At 42.4% G+C, this 27986-nt stretch overlaps 1 protein-coding gene across 5 annotated transcripts; it reads left to right on the top strand.

The window, feature by feature from the left end:
• Positions 1–9281: 9281 nt before the first annotated feature.
• Positions 9282–26696, top strand: srsf7a (serine and arginine rich splicing factor 7a). 5 transcript variants are annotated; one of them, XR_004571461.1, is made up of 9 exons: positions 9293–9534; positions 17937–18173; positions 18370–18546; positions 20532–20618; positions 21176–21217; positions 21360–21404; positions 21634–21834; positions 22744–23228; positions 25879–26696. XR_004571461.1 is itself a non-coding variant. In XM_034239617.1 (8 exons), the coding sequence occupies exons 2-8, from the start codon at positions 17950–17952 to the stop codon at positions 22835–22837; spliced, it is 870 nt and encodes a 289-aa protein (XP_034095508.1). In that variant the 5' UTR covers positions 9293–9534; positions 17937–17949; the 3' UTR covers positions 22838–23641. The 5 variants fall into 5 exon arrangements, 4 of the variants coding, with proteins under 4 accessions (XP_034095534.1, XP_034095508.1, XP_034095523.1 ...); XM_034239617.1 differs by lacking the exon at positions 25879–26696 and having other exon boundaries at positions 22744–23641; XM_034239632.1 differs by lacking the exon at positions 22744–23228 and having other exon boundaries at positions 9297–9534.
• Positions 26697–27986: the final 1290 nt, after the last annotated feature.

The following is a 27986-nucleotide window of genomic DNA, read 5'->3' as shown; positions in this document are numbered from 1 at the left end:
TGAGAGATTTAAACTCCGCACACTGAGTTGATCTCTTTTCTATAGAAGCCGGAGGCGGGCAGCGTCAGGTAAAACAAGTTATTTAGCCTTCCCAAACCTGAGCCTCACGCGCCGCCGATGCACCCATCTCTTCAGAGAGCTAAAGGTGACCTGTGCAGCAACACATTTCAATCAATAATTGTCAATACTAAGAGCTGCTAGATTGTGCTGCTGTAATGGAACATGTAAGGAGAATAAGAACATCCCATGTGGTCCAGCTAGAGTTTCCTCTGCCTCCTGATCCCTGCCTCTTTCTGATACTTCATCTTTATTCCTCACATACATTTCTTCTTCTTCTTCACTAATGTCTTCATCTCCTCCTCTTCCTCCTGCTCTGACCCTCCTGGTCTCTTCATCTCCTCCTCTTCCTCCTGCTCTGACCCTCCTGGTCTCTTCAGTGAACTCTCTTTTTCTTTTCCTCTTTCTGTTCGTCCTGATCACTTCTCAGATATGTCTTTTTGTTGTTGTTGAATCACTCCTATACTCTGGCCTGCAAGAGTCTACTTGTGAAAAGCACTGGTACAAATGCTTGTATAACTTTACACGTTAGGGCCATGTAGCCTAGCTAATAAGTAGCAGCTCGCTCCCTCTCTGCAGCTCTGTGAGCCGCGGTCTGTGTGAACGCCACTCCGCAGTTTAATGCAGGGCCGTCTGCGTTTTTAACGGGCCTAAAATGATATTTAAAATGATTCACTTTTAACTAATGTAATGCTTGTTTCGTTGCTTGAGAAGCTTGTGGAAAGTGTAGGTTTGTTTTAGTACAGTTTTAGGGAAACAAAAGTTAGGGGGGCAGCTGGGGGGGGCAAGGCTCTACAGTGGGGGGGGGAAGCTGCCCCCCCCACGTAGTTCCACCCTGGTACCAGGTTGTTATCATACCAGCAATGGGTCTTCTGCAGCTCATCCAGAATGCAGCGGCTCGTCTGGTCTTCAACCTTCCTAAATTCTCCCACACCACTCCGCTCCTCCGCTCCCTTCACTGGCTTCCGGTAACTGCTAGAATCCACTTCAAGACACTGGTACTTGCTTACCATGCTGCGAATGGATCTGGCCCTTCCTACATCCAGGACATGGTTAAACCGTACACCCCAGCGCGTGCACTACGCTCTGCATCAGCCAAACGACTCGTTGCGCCCTCGCTGCGAGGGGGACCCAAGTTCCCATCGGCGAAAACACGTGGGTTTGCTGTCCTGGCTCCAAGATGGTGGAATGAGCTCCCCATTGACATCAGGACGGCAGATAGCTTGCACATCTTCCGGCGCAAACTGAAAACTCATCTCTTTCGACTCCACTTCGAGCGTTAGAACTATTAACGAAGCACTTTTATACTAATAAAGGACTGGCTTACCTAAAGCCAGTTGAGTAGCACTTGAAATGTTTGGCTCTATGAAACCTGATGTACTTATATGATTCTGTTTTCTTCAAGGTTGTGTCTTCCTGGTCGAATGTACTTATTGTAAGTCGCTTTGGATAAAAGCGTCAGCTAAATGCAATGTAATGTAAATGTAATGTAAATGTAATGTCTTGCTCGTTCTTTCGCTTCCCGTCTGATGAAAGTGTGACAGTCGCAGATTGATCTCAGTGTTTCTTATAAACTGTAGGGGCAGGGGAAAAGGTTAAGGCATGTAGTTTAGATTCAAATGAAATCTATGATGCATGTGTATTATCCTCGCAACTACAGTCGTTAAATGTCCACTTTTATGTAAGGTTTGAGGGTGTGGTTCTGCAAGCCTCATTTGCATATTCACCTGTCGCGGCGCACCCAGAGGCTTTTTAGTGGGCGCGTCAACAGGATGCCAGAGGTGGTTCTCACGGGAGGAGGACGCCTGTGTGTGGTGAATGCAGGTATTCAGCGGGATAGTTACGTTTTCTCAGCATGTATATATGTTCAAATGCAATGGGGAAGTAACTGAAAGTAACCGTATGTGGATATTGCATCGACCGACCTGGAAGCACGTCTCCTTGGAGAGGACGCGCACAGATATAGAGAGATTCTCTCCGACACAGGGTGAGATCGCTCCTTTGTGCCACGCTGGACCTCGTGTTTCCTTTTTTTGTGGAATATAGCCTGAAAAGGCCTACAAACATTTCTGTTTTTGCCGCTGACGGGCGCAGGAGCAACAGCTTTTTTTTGTCAATGAACAATAGCCTGGATTAGGCAGTAAAGACACTTGTTGTGTATCGCAGAGCGGACTGTTTAATGTTGTTTGTGGTTGGCTGGAAAACTGTCAATATAATGGATCCATGCATGAAATCTGTCTCTGTTTATTTTGTTTAAGGAGCAGATTATCCGTTTATTATTTCTGTTTACCTTTATAATATTATTTCATTCAAGAACCCCTTGTGCGTTTAATTAACACAACTATTTTAGATAGTTGATCGTTACAAAAGGACCAGGAGTTGCTGGATCAAGTTAGCTACCTAGCTAGTAGCAAGCACGTTAGTTAGCATTACAGCCATAGCCTTGTGATTTTGTATTAGCCTTAACATGAAGTAACATTAAGTAACCCAAAATGTTAAACAGTAAGAGTAGTAGTCATATTTCGTGAACCCTTTGAACCTGTCACACCGATGTGATCATTCTATAATACACCATTTAAGCCCGGGGGAGAAATGCTAACGCTACATTAGCATCGGCGATCTTTTGTACTTCATGCTACATGAATGGTTGACATTAAACATTAAAAAGACCAGGCAGTTCAGAGAGAATCAAAGGAAGGCAGGCAGGCAGCTTTGCATGACATTCTTCTGGACGACTTTCATTGTGGTGATAGTGAGGACAGTTAATCCCTTGTGTTAGCAAGAGAGTAGTGACGGCCATCTTGGTGAGATGTAATTCATTGAGCGGTTTCACAAAACAAAATGTGTTCACAGTTTTACGACACATTTTTTTTTTTTTGACAGGCAAAATTATCTTTTAAATTGACAAACATCATAATTCGTGGCACAATTCAAACGGGATCGAAAGATAATCTTTCTCTCTCCATTGACTTCAATATATAATTTTTCCGAAATAAGGTCCCATGGAGGTCCACCGGAAGGGGAGGGACTTCGCCACTCTATTTGAAGCAGGCTGGAGCAGGCACACACACTGATCTCCTTTTCCCCTCTCTCTCCAAGTGAGGTTCTTACCCTCATTACCTCTGCCCGCCCTACCACCTGTCCTCTGGAACCTATCCCTTCAAACCTCCTTCAGACTATCGCTCCTGATATTCTACCGTTTCTCACCCATTTCATCAACACTTCTATAACTTCTGGTCACTTTCCAAACAGTCTCAAGGAGGCAAGAGTAAATCCTCTCCTAAAGAAACCCACTCTCAACCCGTCTGATGTTATAAACTACAGGCCTGTCTCTCTCCTCCCGTTCCTGTCTAAAACACTTGAACGCGCTGTCTTTAAACAACTCTCCTGTTATCTCCATCAGAACAACCTTCTGGATCCGCACCAGTCTGGTTTAAAGGCAGGTCACTCCACAGAAACTGCCCTCCTTGCTGTCACTGAGGAACTGCACACTGCTAAAGCAGCCTCCCTCTCCTCTGTCATCATCCTTTTGGACCTGTCTGCTGCATTCGACATGGTGAATCATCAGATTCTCCCTCGCACTCTCCAAGAACTTGGAGTTTCAGGCTCTGCACTTTCCCTCATCACCTCATACCTCAAAGACCGCACCTACAGGGTAACTTGGAGAGGGTCTGAGTCCGACCCTTGTCAATTAACTACAGGGGTCCCTCAGGGCTCTGTTCTTGGTCCCCTCCTCTTCTCCTTGTACACAAACTCGCTCGGATCTGTCATTAGCCCGCATGGTTTTTCATACCACTGCTACGCTGACGACACCCAATTAATTCTGTCCTTTCCCCGCTCAGAGAGACCCAGGTCGTCGCACACATCTCTGCTTGTCTAGCTGGCATCTCTCAGTGGATGTCTGCTCATCACCTCAAGCTCAACCTTGACAAGACTGAACTGCTTTTCCTTCCGGGAAAAGATTGTCCCACTCTTGACCTAACAATCAACATCGGCACCTCTGTTGTTTCCCCGACTCAGACTGCAAGGAATCTGGGTGTGATCCTAGATAACAACCTGTCCTTCACTGCAAACATCGCTGCTACAACCCGCTGCTGCAGATACACGCTTTACAACATCAGGAGGATACGTCCCCAGCTGACCCAGAAAGCCACGCAGGTTCTGGTCCAGGCTCTCGTCATCTCACGCCTAGACTACTGCAACTCCCTCCTGGCTGGTCTACCTGCATGTGCCATCCGACCTCTGCAGCTCACCCAGAATGCAGCGGCTCGTCTGGTCTTCAACCTTCCTAAATTCTCCCACACCACGCCGCTCCTCCGCTGCCTCCACTGGCTTCCGGTAACTGCTAGAATCCACTTCAAGACAATGGTACTTGCGTACCATGCTGCGAATGGATCTGGCCCTTCCTACATCCAGGACATGGTTAAACCGTACACCCCGGCACGTGCACTCCGCTCTGCATCAACCAAACGGCTCGCTGCACCCTCGCTGCGAAGGGGACCCAAGTTCCCATCAGCAAAAACACGTGGGTTTGCTATCCTGGCTCCAAAATGGTGGAATGAGCTCCCCATTGACATCAGGACAGCAGATAGCTTACACACCTTCCGGCGCAGACTGAAAACTCATCTCTTTCGACTCCACTTCGAGCAATAGAACTATTAACAAAGCACTTATATACTAATAAAGGACTGGCTTATCTAAAGCCAGTTGAGTAGCACTTGAAATGTTTTTGCTCTATGAAACCTGATGTACTTATATGATTCTGTTTTCTTCAAGTTTGTATTTTGTTGGTCGAACGCACTTATTGTACGTCGCTTTGGATAAAAGCGTCAGCTAAATGCAATGTAATGTAATGTAATACTCAAGTAGGATCTGATATTGGTAAGTCACGTTTTGCAGATGATGGAGCTATTTGGAAAAGGGGCAGAAATGTAAATTATATTGTAGGTAAGATTCAGGAAGCCATTACGGAAATTGAAGGCAGGGTTGCGTTCCGATAATCCAAAAATCAGCTCCAAAATTCTAACCCTATCTCCTATTCCTTGACCTCTGAGTGAAACGTTAAGGGATAGTGGATAGGATAATTCAAAAGGACTTAGGAGAAGAGACTGCGGTACTTTAGAGCAGTGGTTCCCAAACTTGTTGTGCCCAAGGCACACCAAAGGACAAGTAAAAATCTCAAGGCACACCTATTGTGTAAAATAGCCCTTATAACACGTGTTATCACTCATATCATGTAAAATATCTGTAAATGTGCATAATTATTTACTAATGCCAAATAAAATGTGACAAAGACAACTATATTACTCATGAAAGATTACGTACATATAAGCCTACAAAGTACTGATATAGTAAATTAAAAATAATTATTTTTGTGTAGTTGTATATTGCAATAATAACGTATGGTTGTCACAAAATCCCACGGCACACCCGGACTTGCCTCACGGCACACCGTTTGGGAACCACTGCTTTAGAGAATCCGACTGCACTTTCACTATCCGACGTGTTTATGATGCGCCAGCGGACGTCATGAATGTGCGTCTGCTGCTGTGGGGAAACCATGGAAACTACAGTTTTCTATACAGCGGACTACAACATGGATGTTTAATAAGAACGAGGGACTACTGTAAACTCATCTAGAGACTCTGCACCGTGCTCTGACGCTGTTGCTTTATGCTTTATGAACGTGGACAACAGAGAAACATATTCTTCATGACCAAAGTTGGAATTGAAATAAAAAAGGAAAGTGAAACTTATGCTCGTCACCCTCTCCCTCCGGTCCACATTAATACAAACGATCCCAATACGTATGATTGTATGAAAAGATCTTAAAATCAATACAAATGTATTTATTATAAACGTTAGTCCTTAACATCTATCACTGTGTATATCACCATTCAAACATCTTTTAAAAGTTGAACAAACCCCACACAGCTCAGTGAAGACTGTGAGATGTTGACTTTATTTGATCATTTCAGTAAAAACTAACGTTCATATTTCTCTTTTTGATTATAATACTGATGAACGTTCAAAACAAAGCACTTTGGCAACTTACCACATACGTTTTAAAATGCTTAATAAGCACCGTAACTTTCATGATATCATTTATCGGTCATAATCGGTTGTTTTCGTGAACGGCCGACTGTTGACGGCAAATGCTGCGGCTGCAATGCATTGTGGGGCAGCATTTTCTCCTCTCCTTTCGGTAAGGGAGGTCCAGTGGTTCCTAAGCTAAAGGAGGTTATAAAGGAAGTTTGAAACCTCCTTTCCTTTCATTTAGAGAATTGGAACGGCACTTATCATGGCTGCCACTGAGGGACTTCCGGGTCATTTCACTTGGTTAGGAAGGTTCCTAAGCTAAATGGACTATTGGAACGCAACCAGGGGTTGCGTTCCGATAATCCAAAAATCAGCTCCTAAATTCTAACCCTATCTCCTATTCCTTGACCTCTGAGGGAAACGTCACGAAGTTAAGGGATAGTGGATAGGAGAATTCAAAAGGACTTAGGAGAAGAGACTGTGGTGCTTTAGAGAATCGACTGCACTTTCACTATCCACGTGTTTATGATGCGCCAGCGGACGTCATGAATGTGCGTCTGCTGCTGTGGGGAAACTATGGAAACTACAGTTTTCTATACAGCGGACTACAACATGGATGTTCAATAAGAACGAGGGACTACTGTAAACTCATCTAGAGACTCTGCACCGTGCTCTGATGCTGTTGCTTTATGCTTTATGAACGTGGACAACAGAGAAACATATTCTTCATGACCAAAGTTGGAATTGAAATAAAAAAGGAAAGTGAAACTTATGCTCGTCACCCTCTCCCTCCGGTCCACATTAATACAAATGATCCCAATACGTATGATTGTATGAAAAGATCTTAAAATCAATACAAATGTATTTATTATAAACGTTAGTCCTTAACATCTATCACTGTGTATATCACCATTCAAACATCTTTTAAAAGTTGAACAAACCCCACACAGCTCAGTAAAGACTGTGAGATGTTGACTTTATTTGATCATTTCAGTAAAAACTGACGTTCATATTTCTCTTTTTGATTATAATACTGATGAACGTTCAAAACAAAGCACTTTGGCAACTTACCACATACGTTTTAAAATGCTTAATAAGCACCGTAACTTTCATGATATAATTTCACGGTCATAATCGTTTGTTTCCGTGAACGGCCGACTGTTGTGTGACGGCAAATGCTGCGGCTGCAATGCATTGTGGGGCAGCATTTTCTCCTCTCCTTTCGGTTAGGGAGGTCCAGTGGTTCCTAAGCTAAAGGAGGTTATAAAGGAAGTTTGAAACCTCCTTTCCTTTCATTTGGAGAATTGGAACGGCACTTATCATGGCTGCCACTGAGGGACTTCCGGGTCATTTCACTTGGTTAGGAAGGTTCCTAAGCTAAATGGACTATTGGAACGCAACCCTGGTCTCTGACATGGGGGTTTAGATTGTCGGTGGAAAAAACTGAAACTTTATTTTTTACGAGGAAAAGGATAGGTGAGGAGGTTAGGTTAAAACTTTATGGACAAGAACTAAAGAAAGTGAAGACATTTAAATGTCTGGGAATATGGTTGGACAAGAGAGTCACATGGAGTACTCACATTGATAAAGTAGTAGATAAATGTAAAAAGGTTTTAAATGTTATGAGGTGCTTGGCAGGCACTAAGTGGGGGGCTGATAAAGCTGCTTTGAGGAACGTATACACAGCCTTAATAAGATCAGCCATAGAATACGGACTAATAGTGTATGGTTCAGCTGCATATTCTTCTCTTCAAAAATGAGATCCAGTCCAGTCACAAGCACTAAGGATATGCTGTGGGGCAGTCAGATCTACACCAGTGTCTGCACTTCAGGTAGAGGTCGGAGAAATACCAATTTCTCTGAGGAGAAAACAGTTAATTGTTCATTACTGGGCAAATCTACAGGGCCAGAAAGATACTCACCCTACTAAACAAACTGTACAAACAAGTTGGGAAAGTAACAAAATTAAAAAAGAAAGTTTTTGTGTTTGTGTTTCGGAAATATGTAAGGAATTCAAAGTTAAAGAATGGAATATTAGTCCGACGGTGTTGTTATCAGCTGTTCCACCATGGTTGCTACCTCAACCTATAGTAGATTTATCACTATTGAAACGGTTACATTCAATGAAAAGTAAAAGCAATGTGCAGGCTTATGTGAATACTGTTCTACATGAACAATATGGGCAGTTTATAAACATATTTACTGATGGATCCAAAAATCCAGAAAATGGTCAAACTAGTTGTGCATTTTATGTTCCTGAATTAAAAGTCAAAGTGGGAAAGCGAACGAGTGATCACATCGCAGTATATACAGTAGAGATGATGGCTATCTCTCTAGCACTTCAGTGGGTAGAGGAAATACAGCCAATGCGAGTGATCATTTGCTCTGACTCCAGTGCAGCTCTGGAGAGTATAAACAACTTCTCGTCAGGATATTTTACATGAAATGTTACACATCATGTTTAGGTTAGTTCATCTGGGAATTGTTGTTCAATTTCAGCGCATGTGGGTATTAGAGGGAATGAAGTAGTGGATCAACTGGCAAAATGTGGTTTGAAAGCAAACCAGATTGATATTATGGTACCCATCAGTAGAGCAGAAGTCAAATCTGTTACAAAAGTTATTATCAAGCAACAATGGCAAAAACTATTGGTCAGTCGCACTAAAGGAAGACATTTATACCAGATACAAAGGGAAGTAGGAACGGGAAGCACTTGGGGGAGTAGTAGAAGAGAACAGAGCATTAACGGCAGGATAACATTGGGTCACTCTGGGTTAAACTCATCACTGTATCTGATTGGAAAACATCCAAATGGCAATTGTGATGGTTGCCAAAAACCAGAGACAATACATCATGTATTTTTTAGCTGCCCGGATTATAACAGACAAAGACTCATTCTGAAAACTGCACTGGAACAACTCAACGTCAAGGACATGGATTTCAAGTCAATATACGAAAGTAAATGAAGAAATGAAGCAAACAAGCTGATCTTCAAATTCCTCAAAAGCACTGGTCTGAGGCATAGACTGTGGTCTGAGGACAAGGATTTAATATGAACATTTAATAAATCAACAGTAGGTGGCGATATATGCTCCAAGTGGAAGCGATTCGCCATTAAAGAAAATAAGAAGAAGAAGAAGAACTTCCGGTGATACCAAGGACCGAGGAGCGAGGAAATGAAAATAACCGACCTGAGATGCAGCTTCCGACATTGCAGCTTCATGCTACTCGAAATGGTCCCATGGAGGTCCACCGGAAAGGGAGGGACTTCGGCTGATGGTTATGGTTAACCCGGTCCACTGTGGACCAGATATGTGGCTGTGTCTTTAATATCAATAAGAGTGGCTTGTTAGCTAGTTCACTTTGCAACACGAATCTTGATTCGGTTAAAACCCCGTTAGAGACTGTGTAGGTTCGTCAGCGGAACAGCGGAAGAAGGTAACGTTAGCGCGAGCAATCGCCATTGTTTATGCGAAGGCAGAGAGCTAGGCCGTAGGCTAATTCCTGGGTAAACCCACTTAAATATACACACAGCACATGTATTGTGTATTTAATTTGAATAATTATCTGTAAAAATGATATAATAAATTGTTTAATGAAGGGTTAGTCAGCTACATAGGGCTCCATGTTCCACTTGAATGCAGAAAAGCTCATGTTATATAAACTGATCCGCTCATATCCTCTAATTCAAGTAAAAAACTGCAATCAGAAAACTTTACCCTGAATAATCATATGAGATTGTATAGACTGTTGGGTTTATGTAACGAGCCTGGTTAATAACGCGGCGGCCATACATTTAGCAGTAAACTACGACGGTTATTCAAATACAAATACATCGTTCATGCTTGTGCAAACAGTTTAAACACGGATAGGACGTGAGAGATGTTTAATTAAAGAGATTTCAGGAGGCTGTGTTTGGCGCTCAGACAGCAGCATCAGCCCTGTTGCACCTGCTGATCTACCAACAAGGTGCTTGAGTTCCCTCTGCTAAAGGTGGAGAGGTGGAAGGAGTATTCTGATCTTAACTCAAGTAAAGGAACTAGACCTTTTACCGTGAAAATACTCTACTACAAGTAACTCATAACTCCTTAAAAATACAACATTTAGATAAAGGTTTAACAATTATTCTTTGTACAGTTAAAAGATCCCTATCAGTTTGTTTCTATTAAAGTACAAGCATAAATGAGTACATCCCCTCTGAACATGTAATGGGCCATTCTACCGAATTAGACCAAAGTCAGGTTGGAAATGTTTTGAAATGTTGTATGTTTTTTTCCCAAAACTTTGTCCATATATATTTTGTACCATATCTAAATGACACATATCTAGTAAAAGAACCGTACATTTTTATATCGTATTTTCAGACTGTATTGGAATGTTCTTCCTCTACCAAAAATGGTCACTACCAAAACATAGTACATACAATGTAGTAAAAAAGTATTATATTAACCTGTTAAGATTGTTTTACCTTCCCTTCTCTAAATAGTATTTTAACAAATATTTCTTGAGGGTTTTCACAATTAAATTAATATAAGTGAATTTGTAATCAAATTTCAAAGTTCAATTTATACAATTCATAAAAATCATAATGCAAATTTTCTTTGTAAAATGCATAATACTGATCATATTGAGTCCAGAGTTGATGATTGTTGAAATTGAACATACATTAAACCAATCAGTATCATATCATTTTAGTTGATAACTCAATATACTTTATTTTTTACAAAACATCCAGTGTTTCTGTAGTGGCCACAGTATTTTGTTCTCAAGGTTGTATCATATTCCCTCAACCTTATTGCTTAATCTTAACTCATAACATGCCTTATGTTGAAGTGTGAATGTTTGAAGCTACTAACCCAGAATCAGCACTTTAGTAACAGGCTGAAATAGAGGGGGATGAGCTAGAAATAGAATGCATGATCTATTTGGTATTTTGAGCAAAATACTTCATAGACATGTTTTTTATATATCTGAGACCTATAATATATGCCTAACAATAGTATAATAAGAGACCTTTAAAGTAACACACTGATTTTCAGACTTTAAAACACATTTATTTGAAAATGGTGGCATTTACCTGCTTACCATTCCATTTTGTGACTACCGAAACGATCATGTCAATTACCGAAACGTAACCATATGTTTCGGTAGTGACTGTTTCGGTAGTGACGACTCAAGCTTAAATTGAGCATAACTAAAGAATGCTAGCAAGTACGTGGCTAGCATACACTTCTTTGAAGAGGTTTACAGTTTACACACATAAAAACCTAATACTTTGCATAAAACCCCAACACACACGAACGCGCACATGACCAATGAGGGCACGAGATAAGTTTGTGCACAGATGGAAGGCTGACAGGCAGGTAGGCCATCCAGTTACTTTAGCCGGGCCGGCTCAGATGATTGGTCGTGCTTTTTACAGCGCTACAGCTTCCACAGATGATTTTTTTTTTAATGGATTTTTTGTCAAAGCACTTCAGATATTTATTGCTATCGGGATGTTATTCCATGGAATATTACAAAATGTATCTCGAGCCGGTTTCTCAAACTTACCTACCCCACCTTTAATTGAAGATAATATGTGTTCGGTAGTGACAATTCTTAAGGTTACACTCCGATTTTCAGATTTTGGAACAGATTTATATAAAAAGTATGGGATATAACTACTTGCCATTGAGCCATGAGGGACAGGATTGCAGTGTCACTGTCTAGTTAAAAATGTAGGGGTGTGGCTAAAAACCAGGCTCAGTCATTGGACTAAAACCCCTTGTGTTTCGTTAGTGACATGAAAACTGGGGACATGTTTTTTTTAGTATAGTTTTTTTTATTAAAAAATGATACCCACAATAAATCTAAATATTCCAACTTCTCTTTGAATGTAATCATAAAGATCTTCTAAATACACCATTGAACTAAAGTGTTATTTACACATTGAAATTTAGATGTCAGGGTTGAGAACAGCTACTTCCCAATAGAAAGTACCCTATAAATGATATTTTTCTTAAAAAGTATTAAAAGTTGATAAATCATATTTAACGAAAATTAAGGCTATTAAAAAGTATTAAACGGCATTTTCCAAGGTATTAAGAAGGTCCACAGCAACGACAACATTAAACACCCTTTAATTTACTGCAACGACATGTCGGGAAACCCCCTCAAGGCGGCCCCATGCATAGCGCGCCGTAAAATGCTGCTTCTTATTTTAAGTTTCTGTTGCCTTGCACCGCTCTGTGTGGGCGCCACTGATGGTGATGAAAGCTGGTTCGAGAGCCCCCCACAGACTCTAGAATCGCCACTGTCTATGGGGATTAAAGCTGTCCGGTCCCACATGCTAAGTGCTAGCAAGAAAGCTGCGGTGTTTAAGTCCCGACTCTCCCGATGGCCAATCCGTGCCTCCCCTGACTGCACGTCGCTGACACACACCGCGGCAGTGCAGACTCTGCACGGAGGAGCAGCGGAGTCCGGGCGATGCTGCTCCTCCAAGGAAGATACACACGTTCACTAAGCCAAACTATATCCGGTCACAGAGATCTGCTATTTTAAAGTAAAGTCAACGCATATCGACCCTAAATATAGTCTATATTAAGAACGAGAAAAGTCTTAACATATATATTGTTTTTTGTAAACATATGACAAATGTGTGAGGGTGATGACGTCAGAGCATCGTCCTATGTGCCCAATTTAACCCCTGGGTATTTGTGAGGGAGCTCCTATATGGCATTACCCCGCTGAAGCTCACCAAAGTTTAATATATTTCATAGTTCAAAGTGTTGTCAATTATTTTGTTTATTGGTCAAATACTGGTTTCTGAGGAGTTCTACTGGAATGAAAGAGCACAGCGTGTGTCTACAGAAGCAAAAAAGCAGCATACTGCATTAAACCTGACCTTCACACTTGCGGCTTTCACACCAGCGCTTTTCCCTTTCTAGCTCTGAGCTAGAGCTTTTCTGGTTCAGCTCCGGTTTCCCTTTTCTGCTCCCGCTCTGTTCACACCGCCCAGCACCCGACTGGTGCTGCCGCTGCTGCGTCATGACGTCACCGTTTACATCGCTGATTTGCTCCCCAACGGCATTACGGCGCTCACAACAACGGGGAACTGCGTCGGGTCGATGATCGTGTTGCTTTTAATCACACGAAGCCAGAATAAATTGAATAACGAATTCTTCAACCTTATACTTTGCTCCAGAGTGCCGTGGTTCATTGTTTATTAATGTGTTTCTGCAGCATTTACCGACCGCTGCAGTGCTGGCTGCTCTTCCACGGGAGTTTATTCTCCTCCGTTAGCTCCCGGTTAGCTCACACTGCAGCGGCCGCTCTAAAGTATTCACTATCCGACTCACACAAGCAGCTGATACATATCCCCAGTTCCCCTTAGCCTAAGTGAATGTGTGTCCGTCTGAATTGACGCTGTTTGGTATCACAACGCTGTTATGAAAGTTTCTCTGGTATAAAATGGGTGATGTTAGCATAGCAACCGAAGCTAAACTGACTACTTGCTATTGCTATCCTATTGTGGCATAAACCGTTTTCTACAGGCACATTTTACCGGCGTATTTTTATTATGATTCTACTTGTGATAGTCGGACACGACAACCTGTGCCCATGTATTGATTCCATCCGATAGCTGCTATAATACAAAACAAAACGTCTGCCTCTCTCCACAATGATCAATAACAGTGAACGGATGGTCAAAGTAAGGTACAAATAAACAGAATCACACGAAGCCTGGTTAGTGTTGCCTGACTTTATAAAGTGTGTTTATAAGCACTAGGTAGGCTTGTAGGCAGGCATGACAGTCGACCCATGTTCAGGGGAGGTGGGTTTAGTTTCCTGCACGCCTCGACGTAATGGAGACGTGAGCGACGCCACCTCTTAGCTCCGAAGCTCTTGCCTCTAGACCGACAATCTTTTGGAGCTGGAAGTGAACCGGATTCCGGAGCTAAGAGCCGGCGCCGCTGCGGTGTGAACAGGAAAAACCGGCGCTTTTCAGGCTCCAGCTCCGAGCCGGAGCTGAAAAAGCGCTGGTGTGAAAGGGGCAAGAGAGGTTGAAGTTCATGTGGAGAGGAGGCTTCAGTTGTCTGTCTGCACTCTTGGGAACAATGCCTAAATCAAATGGTTAAATTCTAATGGTTTATTTTTCTAATAAACCTTGCATTGGGTTGGTCACACAATTCATTCTCTTGTGCTTTGTTCTATCTGAATTATGATAAGGAGTTTACTTATCACAAACCGTTTAGTTGTGCTATCTTACAATCAATAGTAAATGTGAGGTAAAGTGTGTTGCCAATGTAACCGGTTCGAACTCGAAGTTGCGATGAGGTCTTAAAATGTATGGAAAGGGTCTTAAAAGGTATTCAATTTGACTTCAGGATTCCTGCATATACCCTGTGTATATATTAAGCTTATCACTATCTAATGTAATGCCTTGTGTTTGAATAGACCATAACATGTTCTTAGTAAATGTCTATGTCTGAATACTTAATTGTTTTGTTAAATAGTTTTCCTTGTTGTGGGACCGCACTTTGTACTAATTCGGTAGAATGCCCCGTATATGTTAATGTTATTCAATGATCACCATTACAATTCATGGAAAGATACAACATTAGAAAAGTATTAAACATTTATAAAAACACCATAGAAAGATATGTATGTATATGTCATCAATATCTGTAAAATAAGTGAATTAGTCAACTTTGTTTGAATCAAGGGTTGCAAAAAGAAGTACACCCTAGATGCTCTTATCTCTGTGAGGAGCAGCAAGTTCAGCTTCAGAACAAAGTGAAAAACAAACAATGGCATAAATATTATTAATATGTCGGGTAGTAATACATTTATTTATTTTCTTCTCAGAGTGTACCAGAATGCGTAGTTTATATGTTAGTATTTCTAAAAATCTCCTGGGGGAGAATCCCCCCAGACCCCCCTTCTGGGATTGGGTTTTCAGCATGTGTGCCTTTTCATGTTATACAGTTCATCTTTGATTCCATCATCTCATTAAACCTATTTTAAAAGCATTCTTTAGTTCTGTGAAGGGATATATGCACTATACTTCAATTTAATTTATATTGTATGATGAAAAGCATATTCCACTGCACAATTTTTTGTTGAATAGATTTGAGTGGTTCAAAATGTTGAGTCGCGATCTATTGAATAAGGAAAAAGTGGGTCCCGTGGCCTGACCAATTGAGAACCACTGCCCTAGATTAAATTAAACAAATGTCATATTCTAATACTTCATATGTCCTCCGTTACTTTCAAGTACTGCACTGACCCTTCTTGGCATCGACTGTACAAGTTCACGACATAGTGTCCTGTGTTCCACTCCCCACATGTGGTCAATAGGATTGAAGTTGGGTGACATACTTAGCCACTGCAGTACTTTCACCTTGTTCTTCCTTAAAAATGCAGCGGGAAGACTGTTTAGGGTCGTTGTCACATTGAAAAAGTGCCACGGATGTGGAGACAGGGTAGTATCTTATCTTTCAAGATTGTGTAGTACTTCTGTGAATTCATGTTGCCATTGATGAAGTACAATTTCCCCTCACCTGCAGCACTCATACATGCCCATATAATAACTTTACCACCACCGTACTTCATTGTAGGGACCATGCACTTCTCAGAGTACTCTTCAGTTTTGCGACGCCCTACATTTCTGATGTCACCAGATCTGAAAAGATTGACCAGAGTATTGATTCCAAAAAGTCTTCACCTTTATCAATATGGGCCTTGGCAAAGGCTAAACAGCGTCTTACCGTGTGGGATGAAACGGTCAGTCCAATTTGGCTTATGCCAGCTCTGAGGCACTTGCTTTGGGATTCTCCTGCGCTTATGAAATGAAAAAAATGTCTTACTGAACTCTCCAGACAATTATTTCCCATGTGGTGCAATTGTTGTCAGCAATAAGTCTGAGCGATTCAGTGGGTTAGGTACCACTTTATGTCTGGCATTGGCTCAGTCAGTAGGGGCTTGGACTGTGAGCCGTAGGGTCAACGGTTCTAGTCCCCGACCAGACCGTACGTATGGAGTGTGGACTGCTACTTGAGAGGTCCCAGTTCACCTCCTGGGCCCTGCTGTGGTGCCCCTGAGGAGCAAGGAGTTAGAATCAGAATACCTGGATTAGTCCCACAGAGGGGACATTTACAAAAGACCCAAATACAGCTTAATGTTACCTAAGCATACATCAAAAAAGTACTAAAGATAAAAAAAGAAATTATGGTAAAGAAGCTACACATTTTACAAAAATACACACCCTGTAACACTTCTGAGGATTTAGCAACCAGGTATATATTGCACAGTTTTTAACGACGCACATATTGCACATAGTTGGTATTTAACAACAAGAGGTGTTATAGTCTATGTTGTTGTTAGGGATGCTCCGATCGCCAATTTCGGGGCCGATCGCCGGAATCAGTATCGGCCGATACCGATCGTCGATCCGATCGAGTGGGCGGGGCCTAAATGGAAGATTTAAACATCACTTTAAATCTTCCATTTAAAATGATGTACATTATTCAAGTTTACATTCACTTTGGATAATAACACGGGAGAAATTAGCGGAAGTGCTCTCTTTTCCTCTCGCCCTCTCTCCCTCTCCTGACAGCCTGTCAGTATCTCATGCAGCTCACTGATCCAGTAATGAGTGACGCGACAATGAAGAATAAATATATTTATAATAACTAGTTTAGCTTGTTCCAGAGGTAGATAAAATAGCTAAGTGTGTTAGGTCTAACTCTTACGGTATGTCCACACAGCAGCTTTTCAAAAATCTTGAAAATCTTGGAGCTGGGCGTGTCTGAAAGCTTGGGGATTTTTTGCGAGCAACGCGACCAACAACCAATCACATGAATCTCCCGCCCCCGACATACAAAGCAAAAAACCCCGGGGATTTTATGCGAGCAATATATATATATATATATATAAACTCCCCAAACAGGCGAAAACCTACCAGTTTCACCCACTGTCTCTGCCACCTCCCTCCATGCCTGGCTCCTCCGGTTTGTATCCCGTTAATAGTTCTGGTCGTAAAGAACCGGGTGATTTACTACCGTAATTTCTCGTTTGGAATATGAGGAAATGAACTGCGGTCTGGTTCTCCCTGTGTGTGTGTTTCGCTGCGCTTACCTGTCCGGCGGGCGGAGCTGCAGGATTTCTGCTTCACACACGTTGCATACCGCTATTTTACTGTCTTTTTCGGACACCTTAAAATAATGCCAGACCGGTGAAGCCATTTTGGCGAGCTTGTTTTGCCGCACACAGAGAAAAGTGTCATGTATTTTACGTCATGCGATCGGCTCTCGCGATCGGCATGTTTAGAGAGCACCGATCGATCGGTAGAGAGTGAGTATCGGCCGATATCGATCGGTGACCGATCGATCGGAGCATCCCTAGTTGTTGTGTGTGTGGGGGGGGGGTTACTAGGGGCCTATAGGGGGGATATATTCTATATCAACGTTTGTAGTATCACTCTCCTGAGAGAACCACGTATCTCTAAAAAGTATAGGATTGAGCTCAGAAAAACATCCTTTTGTTCAGCTTTGGTGGCGATGCATTGTCCAGCAGTTCCAAGAGGCTTTTAAAATAGTTGTTCAGCTTAAGAAGTGGGATGATTCTCACAATGCATAAAGATACATTTTGTTTTATCACAAACATTTGAAATCAACACAGTTGGTCATGAACATGTTTTTCACTGAACAGAAAATCAATGACAAATTGAAATCTAATAATCCCTAAAGCTGTCAGACACATGTGTTAGTAATATAAAAATAAACAAATATCTGTCAATTACATTATTGTTTAATGAACAAAACCACTAATTAATGCTTATTTTCCTCTTTTCCCAGGAGGCAATAAGAGATGTCTCACTATTCATCCTCCCGCAGCTCGTCTCGGTCTACCGACTGTAAAGTGTACGTTGGTGACTTGGGCAATGGTGCTGCCAAGGGGGAGCTGGAGCGAGCATTCAGTTATTATGGCCCACTGAGGACCGTCTGGGTGGCCAGGAACCCACCTGGGTTTGCCTTTGTGGAGTTTGAGGATCCAAGGGATGCAGAAGATGCTGTGAAGGGCATGGATGGAAAGTAAGTAATAATATTTTCCTTATGAAATGAACAAATTCCATCTCCAAAGTGTTAAATGATGGGTGTGTTGCCTTGTAACAGACTTAAGAAATGCAAAAGTTAAATGTAAGGGGACTCGATAAGGGTTTTATTCCTTACATCTGGCATGTGGACCAGGAACTCCACCTGTCTCTGCCCTGACCTTTCTTCTCCTCAGGATTCTTTGTGGTTCCCGTGTTCGTGTGGAGCTCTCGACAGGCCTCTCCAGGAAGGGTCGTGGACGCCCCAGCCGACGCCAGTTTGACCCCAAGGATCGGTGTTACCAGTGCGGGGACCGAGGCCACTACGCCTATGACTGCTACCGCTTTAGCAAGAGAGGAGGCCGTCGCAGCAGGTGAAGGATTACTGTCTGTTGACGAGGTTGTGGCTGAAACACTTGACACTTGCTCTGATGAGAACAGCTCTGGCCGTCCTCTACCTCAAAGCAGGGACGGACTGGCCATTGGGAATACCGAGAGTTTTTCCGGTGGGCCGGTGCTGTGCGTGGGCCGGAGGGCCAATTCCTACCAGCCCACATTTGTCAGTGTTCCGGCCACTCCCTTTTTTATTTTTTTTGCTTACCTAAATCCTACCGGCTAGTACAGGGGGTGAGGTCAGGTGGTGAGTTCCACCACCTGCCCACACCCCCTGTTACATTTGTAAGTGTTCCGGCCACTCCCTGGAGGGGTGTGGCCCACACCCCACTGGGCTGGGCCGTTTTGATAGGCTACCTATGTTCTGTCTATCAGATAGTTTCACTTTCACACATCAGGCCCTTGGCAGATGTCACTGCAGTAAACGATCAGGAGTGAGTGACTGAGAGACCTAGCTGGCAGTTGCTTACGGTACGTCCACACAGCAGCTTTAAACAAATCTTCCAACGCTTCTCTGCCCATTGACTTTGAATGGGGATGACGTCACTTTGCCTCGCTTTTCGCCGAACTGCATTGTGGGGGAGCAAAGCGAAGATTTCCAGGATTTCCAGGATTTTCAGGATTCAAAAGTTGAGCAATGTTCTACTTTTGAAGCTGAGCTGGAAGCGTCAGCCAATCAAATCCCGTTTATGCAAATCTGACAGTAGAAGCGCTAGCCAATCAAACTGCGTGTAAGCAGGGAGAGCCAGACCGCAATTCATTTCCTCATATTCCAAACGAGAAATTACGGTAGCAAATCACCCGGTTCTTTACGACCAGAACTATTAACGGGATACAAACCGGAGGAACCAGGCATGGAGGGAGGTGGCAGAGACAGTGGGTGAAACTGGTAGGTTTTCGCCTGTTTGGGGAGTTTATATATATATATATATATATTGCTCGCATAAAATCCCCGGGGTTTTTTGCTTTGTATGTCGGGGGCGGGAGATTCATGTGATGGGTTGTTGGTCGCGTTGCTCGCAAAAGATCCCCAAGCTTTCAGACACGCCCAGCTCCAAGATTTTCAAGATTTTTGAAAAGCTGCTGTGTGGACGTACCGTTACAGATGGATAAACCAGCTCCAAACCGTAAAGGCGTTTTTGTATAGTTTGTGTATACAGTATACAGTATTGTAGCGAGCCCTGGGTGCAGAGGGAGGGGCTTGCATAGGGGAGGGGGGGGGGTTGGCAGGGAAACGGGGTTCAGGGGGAGTGGCTATACCCGTAGGATAGAAAAGGGGCAAGTGACGTCTGACTCAGAGGTCGCACGGCTGTGGAGAAGAACGTGTTGCTGAGTTTAGGCTAGTTAGCTAGCAGGTTTATTGTTTTGGGTGCAGTCACTTTTGCCTCCACTTGCTGTTCAAATAAATGTTGAAAGAAAAAGTAAATCTGTTCATATGGGTGTTGAGAGATGTATCCATAGATTTAGTCCCTAATGTTGCTCTCAAAGTGCACCAGATTGATGCATTTAACTTCAACATTTAAAAAACAAATCTTTCCGGGGGACCATGCCCCCGGACCCCCCTAGAGGAGGTGAGGTCCACCACCTGCCCACACCCCCTGTTAAATTGTCTCACCCACATTGAGGATGCTTCCTACGCCCATGTTTTATTCCATGCGTCAAGTCAGGCAAATTGGGTCCAGATGTTATTGCATCAATGATCTGTTAACATTAAAATCAATAAATATATGCTGTAACTATTTTGCTCAAGGGTTCAGGTAATGTGATTACTATATGAATAATGGTCCAAAATAACATAAAATGCATAGGGTTTTTTGTTAAGTAACATACTTTCGTCGCCGGCCGGCCGATACATGACGCGCATTAAGTGGGCCTCTCTGTCAATTAATCCCCGGGCCACTTTTTCCTCCCAGTCCGCCCCTGCCTCAACGACGGTCGGAAATAAATGAGTTTGTTTTCGTTTCAGGTCCCATTCTCGTTCTAGATCTCACTCAAGGTCCAGGTCCCGTGGGCGCCGGTATCTCTCTCGCTCCCGCAGCCGTAGCCCCAGCCGGTATGTAGGCACAGAACCTCAGTGGTTTTTGGCTTCTGATTTTTGGTAGTTATTGCATGAAACCTATTGCTTTTAAGTCTAAATGTACTGGTTTGAGTGCTGCAAATCACACCGATTAGATCAGATGAATTGCATTTCTGAAGTTAAGGTTACATGAATTAACACAGCTAAACTAAGTTGATCATTTAGTTTTGAAAACTGTAATAATGCCCTATTTTGTTAGATTCAAGGTCTCTCTTGAAGTTTTTCTGAATAAATCTTCGGTAGTAAGTTGCTGTCGATTCAAGTCTCTGCAGGTTAATAATTGCAACTAATTTACATTTCCCTGGATCTATTGGAAATATTTTTATCATACAAGTCGTAGAAGTATAACTTTAGTTTAGCCCAATCTTTATCTGCAACAGTGCAGAAATACTTGCCCTAAACAGAATGAATAGACATGCAAAGCTGTGCAGCATTAGACATTTCAGAATAAGAATGTCATCCCCGTTGTTTTATATGGTAGCCCGGCCATCACGCGAACCTTTTGTTAACTCACTTTTGACGTACTTTTGCAGGAGCCGCCGCCGATCTCCATCCTATTCCAGACGCAGGAGCCGGTAAGAATAAAGCTTGGTTTACTATAAATAACTGTTATGTTAATACATCAATTTTCTAGGTTTTATAATGGCGATATACAGTATGTGACAGATGTGGCCATTCCTTTTCCGTGTTGTGTATATTTATTTTCTGTAACATTAGGTCTGGCTCTCCAGCCCGTTCCAAGTCCAGGACGTCGGTGAGAAGGTAGGTTGTGTGTGCGACAGTTTTTCATGACACAATTACACAGCTTGTATCTTTTAGGCACTGCTGTTGTATAGCAAACATTCCACCCTTGTGACATGATTGTTGGGTGAGACATGAATGCAGTGAGTGACGGGAGTCTGACTGTCAGGTCAGCACTACATGTTCATCTGTGAAGAAAATAATTCATTCTTAATTATTCAAAAGTGGATCATGTTGTTTCTCTCTCCAGTCGTTCCAAGTCTCGGTCCACCTCTGCACCCAGAGGGCGCTCTTCGCCCAGAGGTCGTTCCCCACCCAGAGGTCGTTCCCCACCCAGAGGTCGTTCCCCACCCAGAGGTCGTTCCCCACCCAGAGGTCGCTCCCCCCCCAGAGGGCGCTCCGTCTCACGTTCTCACTCACGATCTCATTCAGCCGACCACAAAAGGAACAGGTAAACCGTCTTAATGTCTCTCACTCATTAAAACAAGATTTTAGTTGCTTAGTCAGCCAGTTGTCAGTGTTTTAACCAGACATTTTAAACTTGTGTAAACACTTATAAGGAAGAAGTAAGGTCTAGACTAACCAGTATAGAATTAAGATAGTTAAGACCACAACTATCCTGCGTTCTAAGAGAGGCTTAGTTATGTTCTTCACATTAGCCAGAACTTAGGCGCTCCATCCTAGCCAGGGAATTACTATTAAATAACCCCCACATCCACCCGGGAGCGTCACTCTGCCACCAAACATCCGCCAGAAGTGAGATGGACGAGCGAGACTCCTCGACGCAGAGAGATCTGCATCTTCGCCATGTCTTCTGCTCTGCTGGGGGCCAGCTGTGGAGTGGGGGATGGGTAGCGACAGTGACTTGGGCCCTCTGTCTGGTGTAGGGAAGTATGAGTAAATGAAAGATTAGATGTCCCCGTCTCTCCTGTGCTCTCTTTTCCAGCTCTTGATAGCTCTATTTAACCTCAGCTAAAGCCTGAAAAGAGAGCACATGAAAGATTGTTTCTACAGAGCCAGTAAACTGTTGAGACTCTTAGCAGCTAAAACCAGGGACATGTCCTCTGTACTCTTACTTTCCTTTAAAGACACAAACTATGTAGTTGTATTTTATAGAAATGAATTTAAGTGCAGACATTGCAAGAGAGAAAACTGTAATTATGGGATTGATAAGTGTTAAGTAAAGATGGTCTCAGGAAGTATTTTCAATGTTTTAATTTCTTCTTAAATTCCCTATCATGAATCTGGCTAGATCAAAGGAATTCTCTAGAAAGAATATTAGCTGACGACACCCTTGGTGTGACTTAAGTTAAGCATCTCTGCAGCACAGTTTTGTTTATTTTTCACATTTTCTTTAAAGCGTGTGGTGGGAGCTGAGCACTGCACTGACACCACAGCTGATCCCAGGCCCATGGTCTGCCAGCTGGCGGTGTGTACGTCCTGCGGGAGGGTGACTAAACGCTGACCTGAGATCAGCCTTCTCCTGCATCTGGTGTTAGACAGCGAGAAAGAGGTCGACCTTCCGACCTACCCCCGCACAGTGAATGGGTGACCGTCTGTTCGACCGACGCACACGCTCAGACGAGATCAGCCCGTGCACACATTCAGTTGTTCTACTAGAGTCTTCAGAAGTACCAGAGGGCTGACCCACACAGATCATTTAAATCCATTACCTACCTACCAGACCCCCCTACCTACCAGAGTTCTTCGGCCTCTGTCTTAGCTTCTGAAAGGGAGAGAGAGCTGACGAGAGATCAGACTTCAAGAGCCTCCCACCGCAGTCTCTCCGAGTTGTAGTCATCCTTCGCTTCTCTGTACTTGTTGTTTCTGCCACTGTCTCCAAAGGTAACAAAAAACAAACCCCCTGAAAAGCTCATGTTCATGGTGAAAGAAATGCACAAGCTTGGTGTAGTCTTCAAAACTGGTGATTAGAGAGCTATAGTTGAGCCTTTAACAAGCATGCTCAGAGTACAAATGTGTTTGTATGCGTGAGTGCCTGGATGATTGAGTGAGTGCAAGAGAGAGAGACAAGATGAGATTCAATAGATTATATTTCTGAGGGGGGCATAAGGCGCTTTCACACCAAGTACTTTGCTGTACTTAGTTCCCAGTACTTATGGTGCGTTCACACCGGACGCGATGCGAATATTCGCTTCGCTCCCATCGCTCTAAACGCTCGAGTTTCACCGCGGCTGCCAGCTGTGTTTACTCGCATCATTCAAACAAGACGCGCTCGGGAGCTACAACTACAACAAAATGAACATATTTTACCGTGATTAAATTGTAATACACGTTTCTAAATTATGCAGAAGTAACAACATACTGATACCGGTTAGTAAAAACCATGAATTAATGCTTGACAAGTCTGCAGACAAGACGGCAGGCGAAAAACCTTTTAAAATGCTTGTTTTCTGAATGGAGATTGGGTCGACCAGGCTAAGCTAACGTTGTATATGATCACTCCACACTCATAACAACGGCCTACAGACATAAATAAACCAGCGACTGTATTCGCCATGACACAGACAGTCTGTGGTTTGTACTTGTTTAACTTTTGTCCAGTTTCTGAACAGATATGAGGAGCTGTGAGCTCTGTGTGCTAACTGCTAACAGCTAACGGCTGATGTGTTCTGGTTGAACGCATGGTTGAACTTCAGTGACGGTAGGCTGAGATCCTCACCGCTGATTGGCTTCCGCGAGAACGCGTCACGTGAATTTGACGCTCGAGTTGCAAAAATGTAACTCTCGCGTTTGACGCGGCACTGTTCAATCGCGTGATTCGCACCGCGTCCACCACTTCATGCTCGCCGTCGGAGCGAATTTGCGTGTCTCTGCATTGACTTTACAAGTAATCGCGCCGCCCCCAGACATCGCATCGCATCCGGTGTGAACGCAGCATAAGTTCATCGGAACTCTTTAGTTGCCGGAACTAAAGAGTTCCGAGCAGATCGCGTTCACACCGGAATAAGTACCTGAGGGAGGATTAGGCAAATGAAGCCGCTGACGTCACTTCTTCTTCTTTTGCTTTGGGTTTACTGGCAGGCCGCAAACAACTTCACGGCGTATACTGCCACCCGAAGTCCCCGGAGTTGGGGACTGGCTTCAGTAGAAGCTGCTGGGACTCCCAGCAGCTTCTACTGAAGCCTTCCGAGTAAATCGCCAGAACGCCGACACCTCCTCATCTCCACCGCTCCCATGTTTTTTTTTGTGTTGCCATAACTTATTCTCTCTGCGTTGGTGCGTTGGGCTAATGCTAATAATGCTAATTCCAGCAAATACAATGGTGGCTTCAAAAAACTTTTACGAGTTTTACGGGGCGTGGTTTGCAATTCGCCCAGCCAATCAGAAATTGGAACCTTTTCACCCCTTTTTAGTCCCTGCTCTCTAGCAGGGACTAAAAAGGGGTGAAAAGGTTCGCAAAAAAAAGTTCTAGTTCCAGATCTTTTTGGTGTGAACGCAAAATCCCAGGAACTATCGGAACTATTCCTGGGAAAAGTACTCCGGTGTGAAAGCGCCTATAGTCAAATGTTTTTTTTCTTCTTGTGCCCAGGTCTCACTAAACCTTTTTACCACTGTGTCAAACCGCAACAAATATAATTAAACAATCCCCGAAGTATTTGGTGGCCGTCCAAATTCTATATCCTTAGTTAAAAGTAATGACTGGCATAAATATAACACCATACAAACAGCTAAATGTATTTTTAAAATTATTTGTTAAATACACATATGTTATAGCGAAAACATTGTCAGAGAATAAAATCAGTGTTTATTTGTAGTTTACTTTTTCTTAGATTATATCTACTTTCTTGTCCTGAATATGTCCCAAAATGTAATTGTTATCATCCCCAATAATTTGTTTGCATCCCTGGGATGAATGCACACATTTGAGTTCAAGCCCTGCTTCTGCCATACATGACCATTTTAGGCTACTTCACCAAAAAAGTATTTATTTTAGTATTCCTAAGAACTTTATAATAAACAATTTTTAAAAACGTATTTTAGTACTCCTTAGAACTTTATAATAACCAATATAAATATGGTGGCTTTTAATTGTGCAGTTCCTTCTCCGGTCATGACATTAAACACTGCTAAATGTCTCTTTAGAGTATACTATGTTAACAATCTGCTGTAGTTGCAGGTGGGGAGACTGTCAATGACCTGTCAGTTTTTTAAAAGACTGTTTTCTCCCCAGGTGTGTTTGTGTATTTCACTCTTCACCCTGGACAATTATTTATTTGAAAAGCAACGTATTGTCGCCTTAGACAAATATATATAAACTATTACAGGTGTACGAAAATACTTTTTGACTCTTCACATTAAAACTTGTTCTGACAGGTTAAAGAGGTATTCAGACTGTTTACAAGTATCAGTGTGTATCCGGCCATGAACTTTCTCAAAAGGTTAAAACTGTCAGATGTTGAGGACTGGAATTTCTGTCTGATCATTCTTCCATCCTCCCCTGTGGCAAGCTAATCCCTGTTTATTTTTGTTTCAGTCGTTCCCGTTCAGCAAGCCCTCACCGCAGCCCTACGCCTTCAGCCGACTGAGAGAAGAAGACTTATTATTCCCTATCAGACTCAACCCCTGCACCTGTCTGCTCTCACTAGCTGACTATTCCGAATCTTTTTTAAGTTACATTTTCTTCCCCATGATTGTATTCTGTGTGCAGCTTTTGGTTGTTAGTCAGTATAGTAAAAAGAGAAATTAGTTTCTATTTGATTGTTTTAATTGTTGCTTCTGCTGCATATCTTATCTTCCTTATTTAAAGTGGGGTAGCAGAAGCTACACTCCTGTTAAGGTAATACTAAATGTCGCCATTGACTTTAAGCAAGGTTTTGAGCAGTTTAAAAGTAAACTTTAAGATTGAGTTCTTGAGGTTAGAGACATTGCAGTGAAAACTGTTTTTTTCCCTAAAATGTGTCGAATCTCAAACTATTTTTCTCCATTGAGAATTGGCTGAATATTATAATATTGTAATGCCTCCATTTTGATTTCTGAAATCTGATGCTGTTAAATGCTTCCTCTCATGATGGCATACGGCCATATCCGCCATGCCTTTTTAAAATGAAGTCACATTTGTACTGTTTGTTTCTGTCCTGCACTCTCCCTTTTATCAACCTAATCAGTTTCACTGTGTGCTGAATTGATGTTCCCCATGTGTTGATCTCAGATGTGTTCCAGTCACTTTACATTTTACAGTATACACAGTGCTGAATTTGATTTATGTAGGACTGCTTTAACAGCTTTGAGCTGTTCCTTGCTTATATGATAGGACAGTGGCAGTTTTATTTGAGAATAAACCTCTTAAACATACCTTAGTGGTCTTTATTTCACCTTTTGGTACATTTGATTTGCTGATTAAAGTTTTGTTTTGTGTAACTGAAACAAATATATATGTGTGTATGTAGATAATTGAAATATGTTAAGATATCAGCAGGTATTATTTACAGGTATCTTTATTTTATAAAAATATTAATATGCCAGAGATTTTCAACTACAGGCACCAAAACACTACAATTTTACATTTTCTTTGGTGCCCTTGTGATGAAATACAGCTCTACTACTGGGACTTTTACAAAGTTCAAACAGCACTTTTTTGTTGCTCAAATGTACATACACCGAAATAGGCTTACAGTTAAAGGTAGGGTAGGTAAGAATGGAGAAACCAGCTCGAGTGGTTGCTAGAATTTGAAAGTACGCATCCGAAAAAAAATCTGCCCCTTCCTTACAGAGCCCCTCCTCCAACACACACGAACGCGCACATGACCAATAGAGTGGCGAAGTCCCTCCCCTTCCGGGGGACCTCCATGGGACCTTATAGTCAATGGAGAGAGAAAACTTATCTTTCGATCCCGTTTGAATTGTGCCACGAATTACACATATGATGTTTGTCAATCTTAAAAAATCATTTCCATGTCAAAAAAGTCAGTTTGTCGTAAAACTGTTGAAATATAAGACTATGAAAAATACGCAAATAGAAAGATTACAAATCCCACTCGCGTAAGTGATGTCACAATTGTTTTCCTCCACTAAATATAAGAGATAGCTAAGATAACTTTAACAAGATACCTGTGTGCTTAGTACCAGGTTGTTATCATATAAGAGTAGTAGAGTACTGTCACACCGGTGTGATAATTCTATAATACACCATTTAAGCCCGGGGGAGAAATGCTAACGCTACATTAGCATCGGCGATCTTTTTCTACTTCATGATATCTGCACAAATGGTTGACATTAACATTAAAAAGACCAGGCAGTTCAGAGAGAATCAAAGGCAGGCAGCTTTGCATGACATTCTTCTGGACGTGTTTCATTGTGGTGATAGTGAGGGTAGTCAATCCCTTGTTTAGCAAGACAGTAGTGACGGCCATCGTGGTGACGTGTGTTGTTGTGGGAGACCAGAGATGTAGTTCATTGAGCGTTTCACACAAACAAATGTGTTACTTCACAGTTTTACGACACTTTTTTTTTTTTGACTGGCAAAATTATCTTTTAAATTGACAAACATCATACGTGTAATTCGTGGCACAATTCAAACGGGATTGAAAGATAATCTTTCTCTCTCCATTGACTTCAATACATAATTTTTCCGAAATAAGGTCC

This window comes from Gymnodraco acuticeps, unplaced genomic scaffold, assembly GCF_902827175.1.
Source record: "Gymnodraco acuticeps unplaced genomic scaffold, fGymAcu1.1, whole genome shotgun sequence".
NCBI classification, from domain to species: domain Eukaryota; kingdom Metazoa; phylum Chordata; class Actinopteri; order Perciformes; family Bathydraconidae; genus Gymnodraco; species Gymnodraco acuticeps.
The sequence above is the reverse complement of the archived record's forward strand: the minus strand, read 5'-3'. Positions and strand labels throughout refer to the sequence as shown.

Bases quoted from the DNA above. Each gene is read 5' to 3' on its own strand.
- srsf7a (XM_034239617.1), top strand. From the start codon at position 17,950: ATGTCTCACTATTCATCCTCCCGCAGCTCGTCTCGGTCTACCGACTGT. The intron at 21,405-21,633 runs GTAGGTTGTGTG...TTCTCTCTCCAG, and splicing joins TCCAGGACGTCGGTGAGAAG to TCGTTCCAAGTCTCGGTCCA. The intron at 21,835-22,743 runs GTAAACCGTCTT...TTTTCTTTAAAG, and splicing joins GCCGACCACAAAAGGAACAG to CGTGTGGTGGGAGCTGAGCA.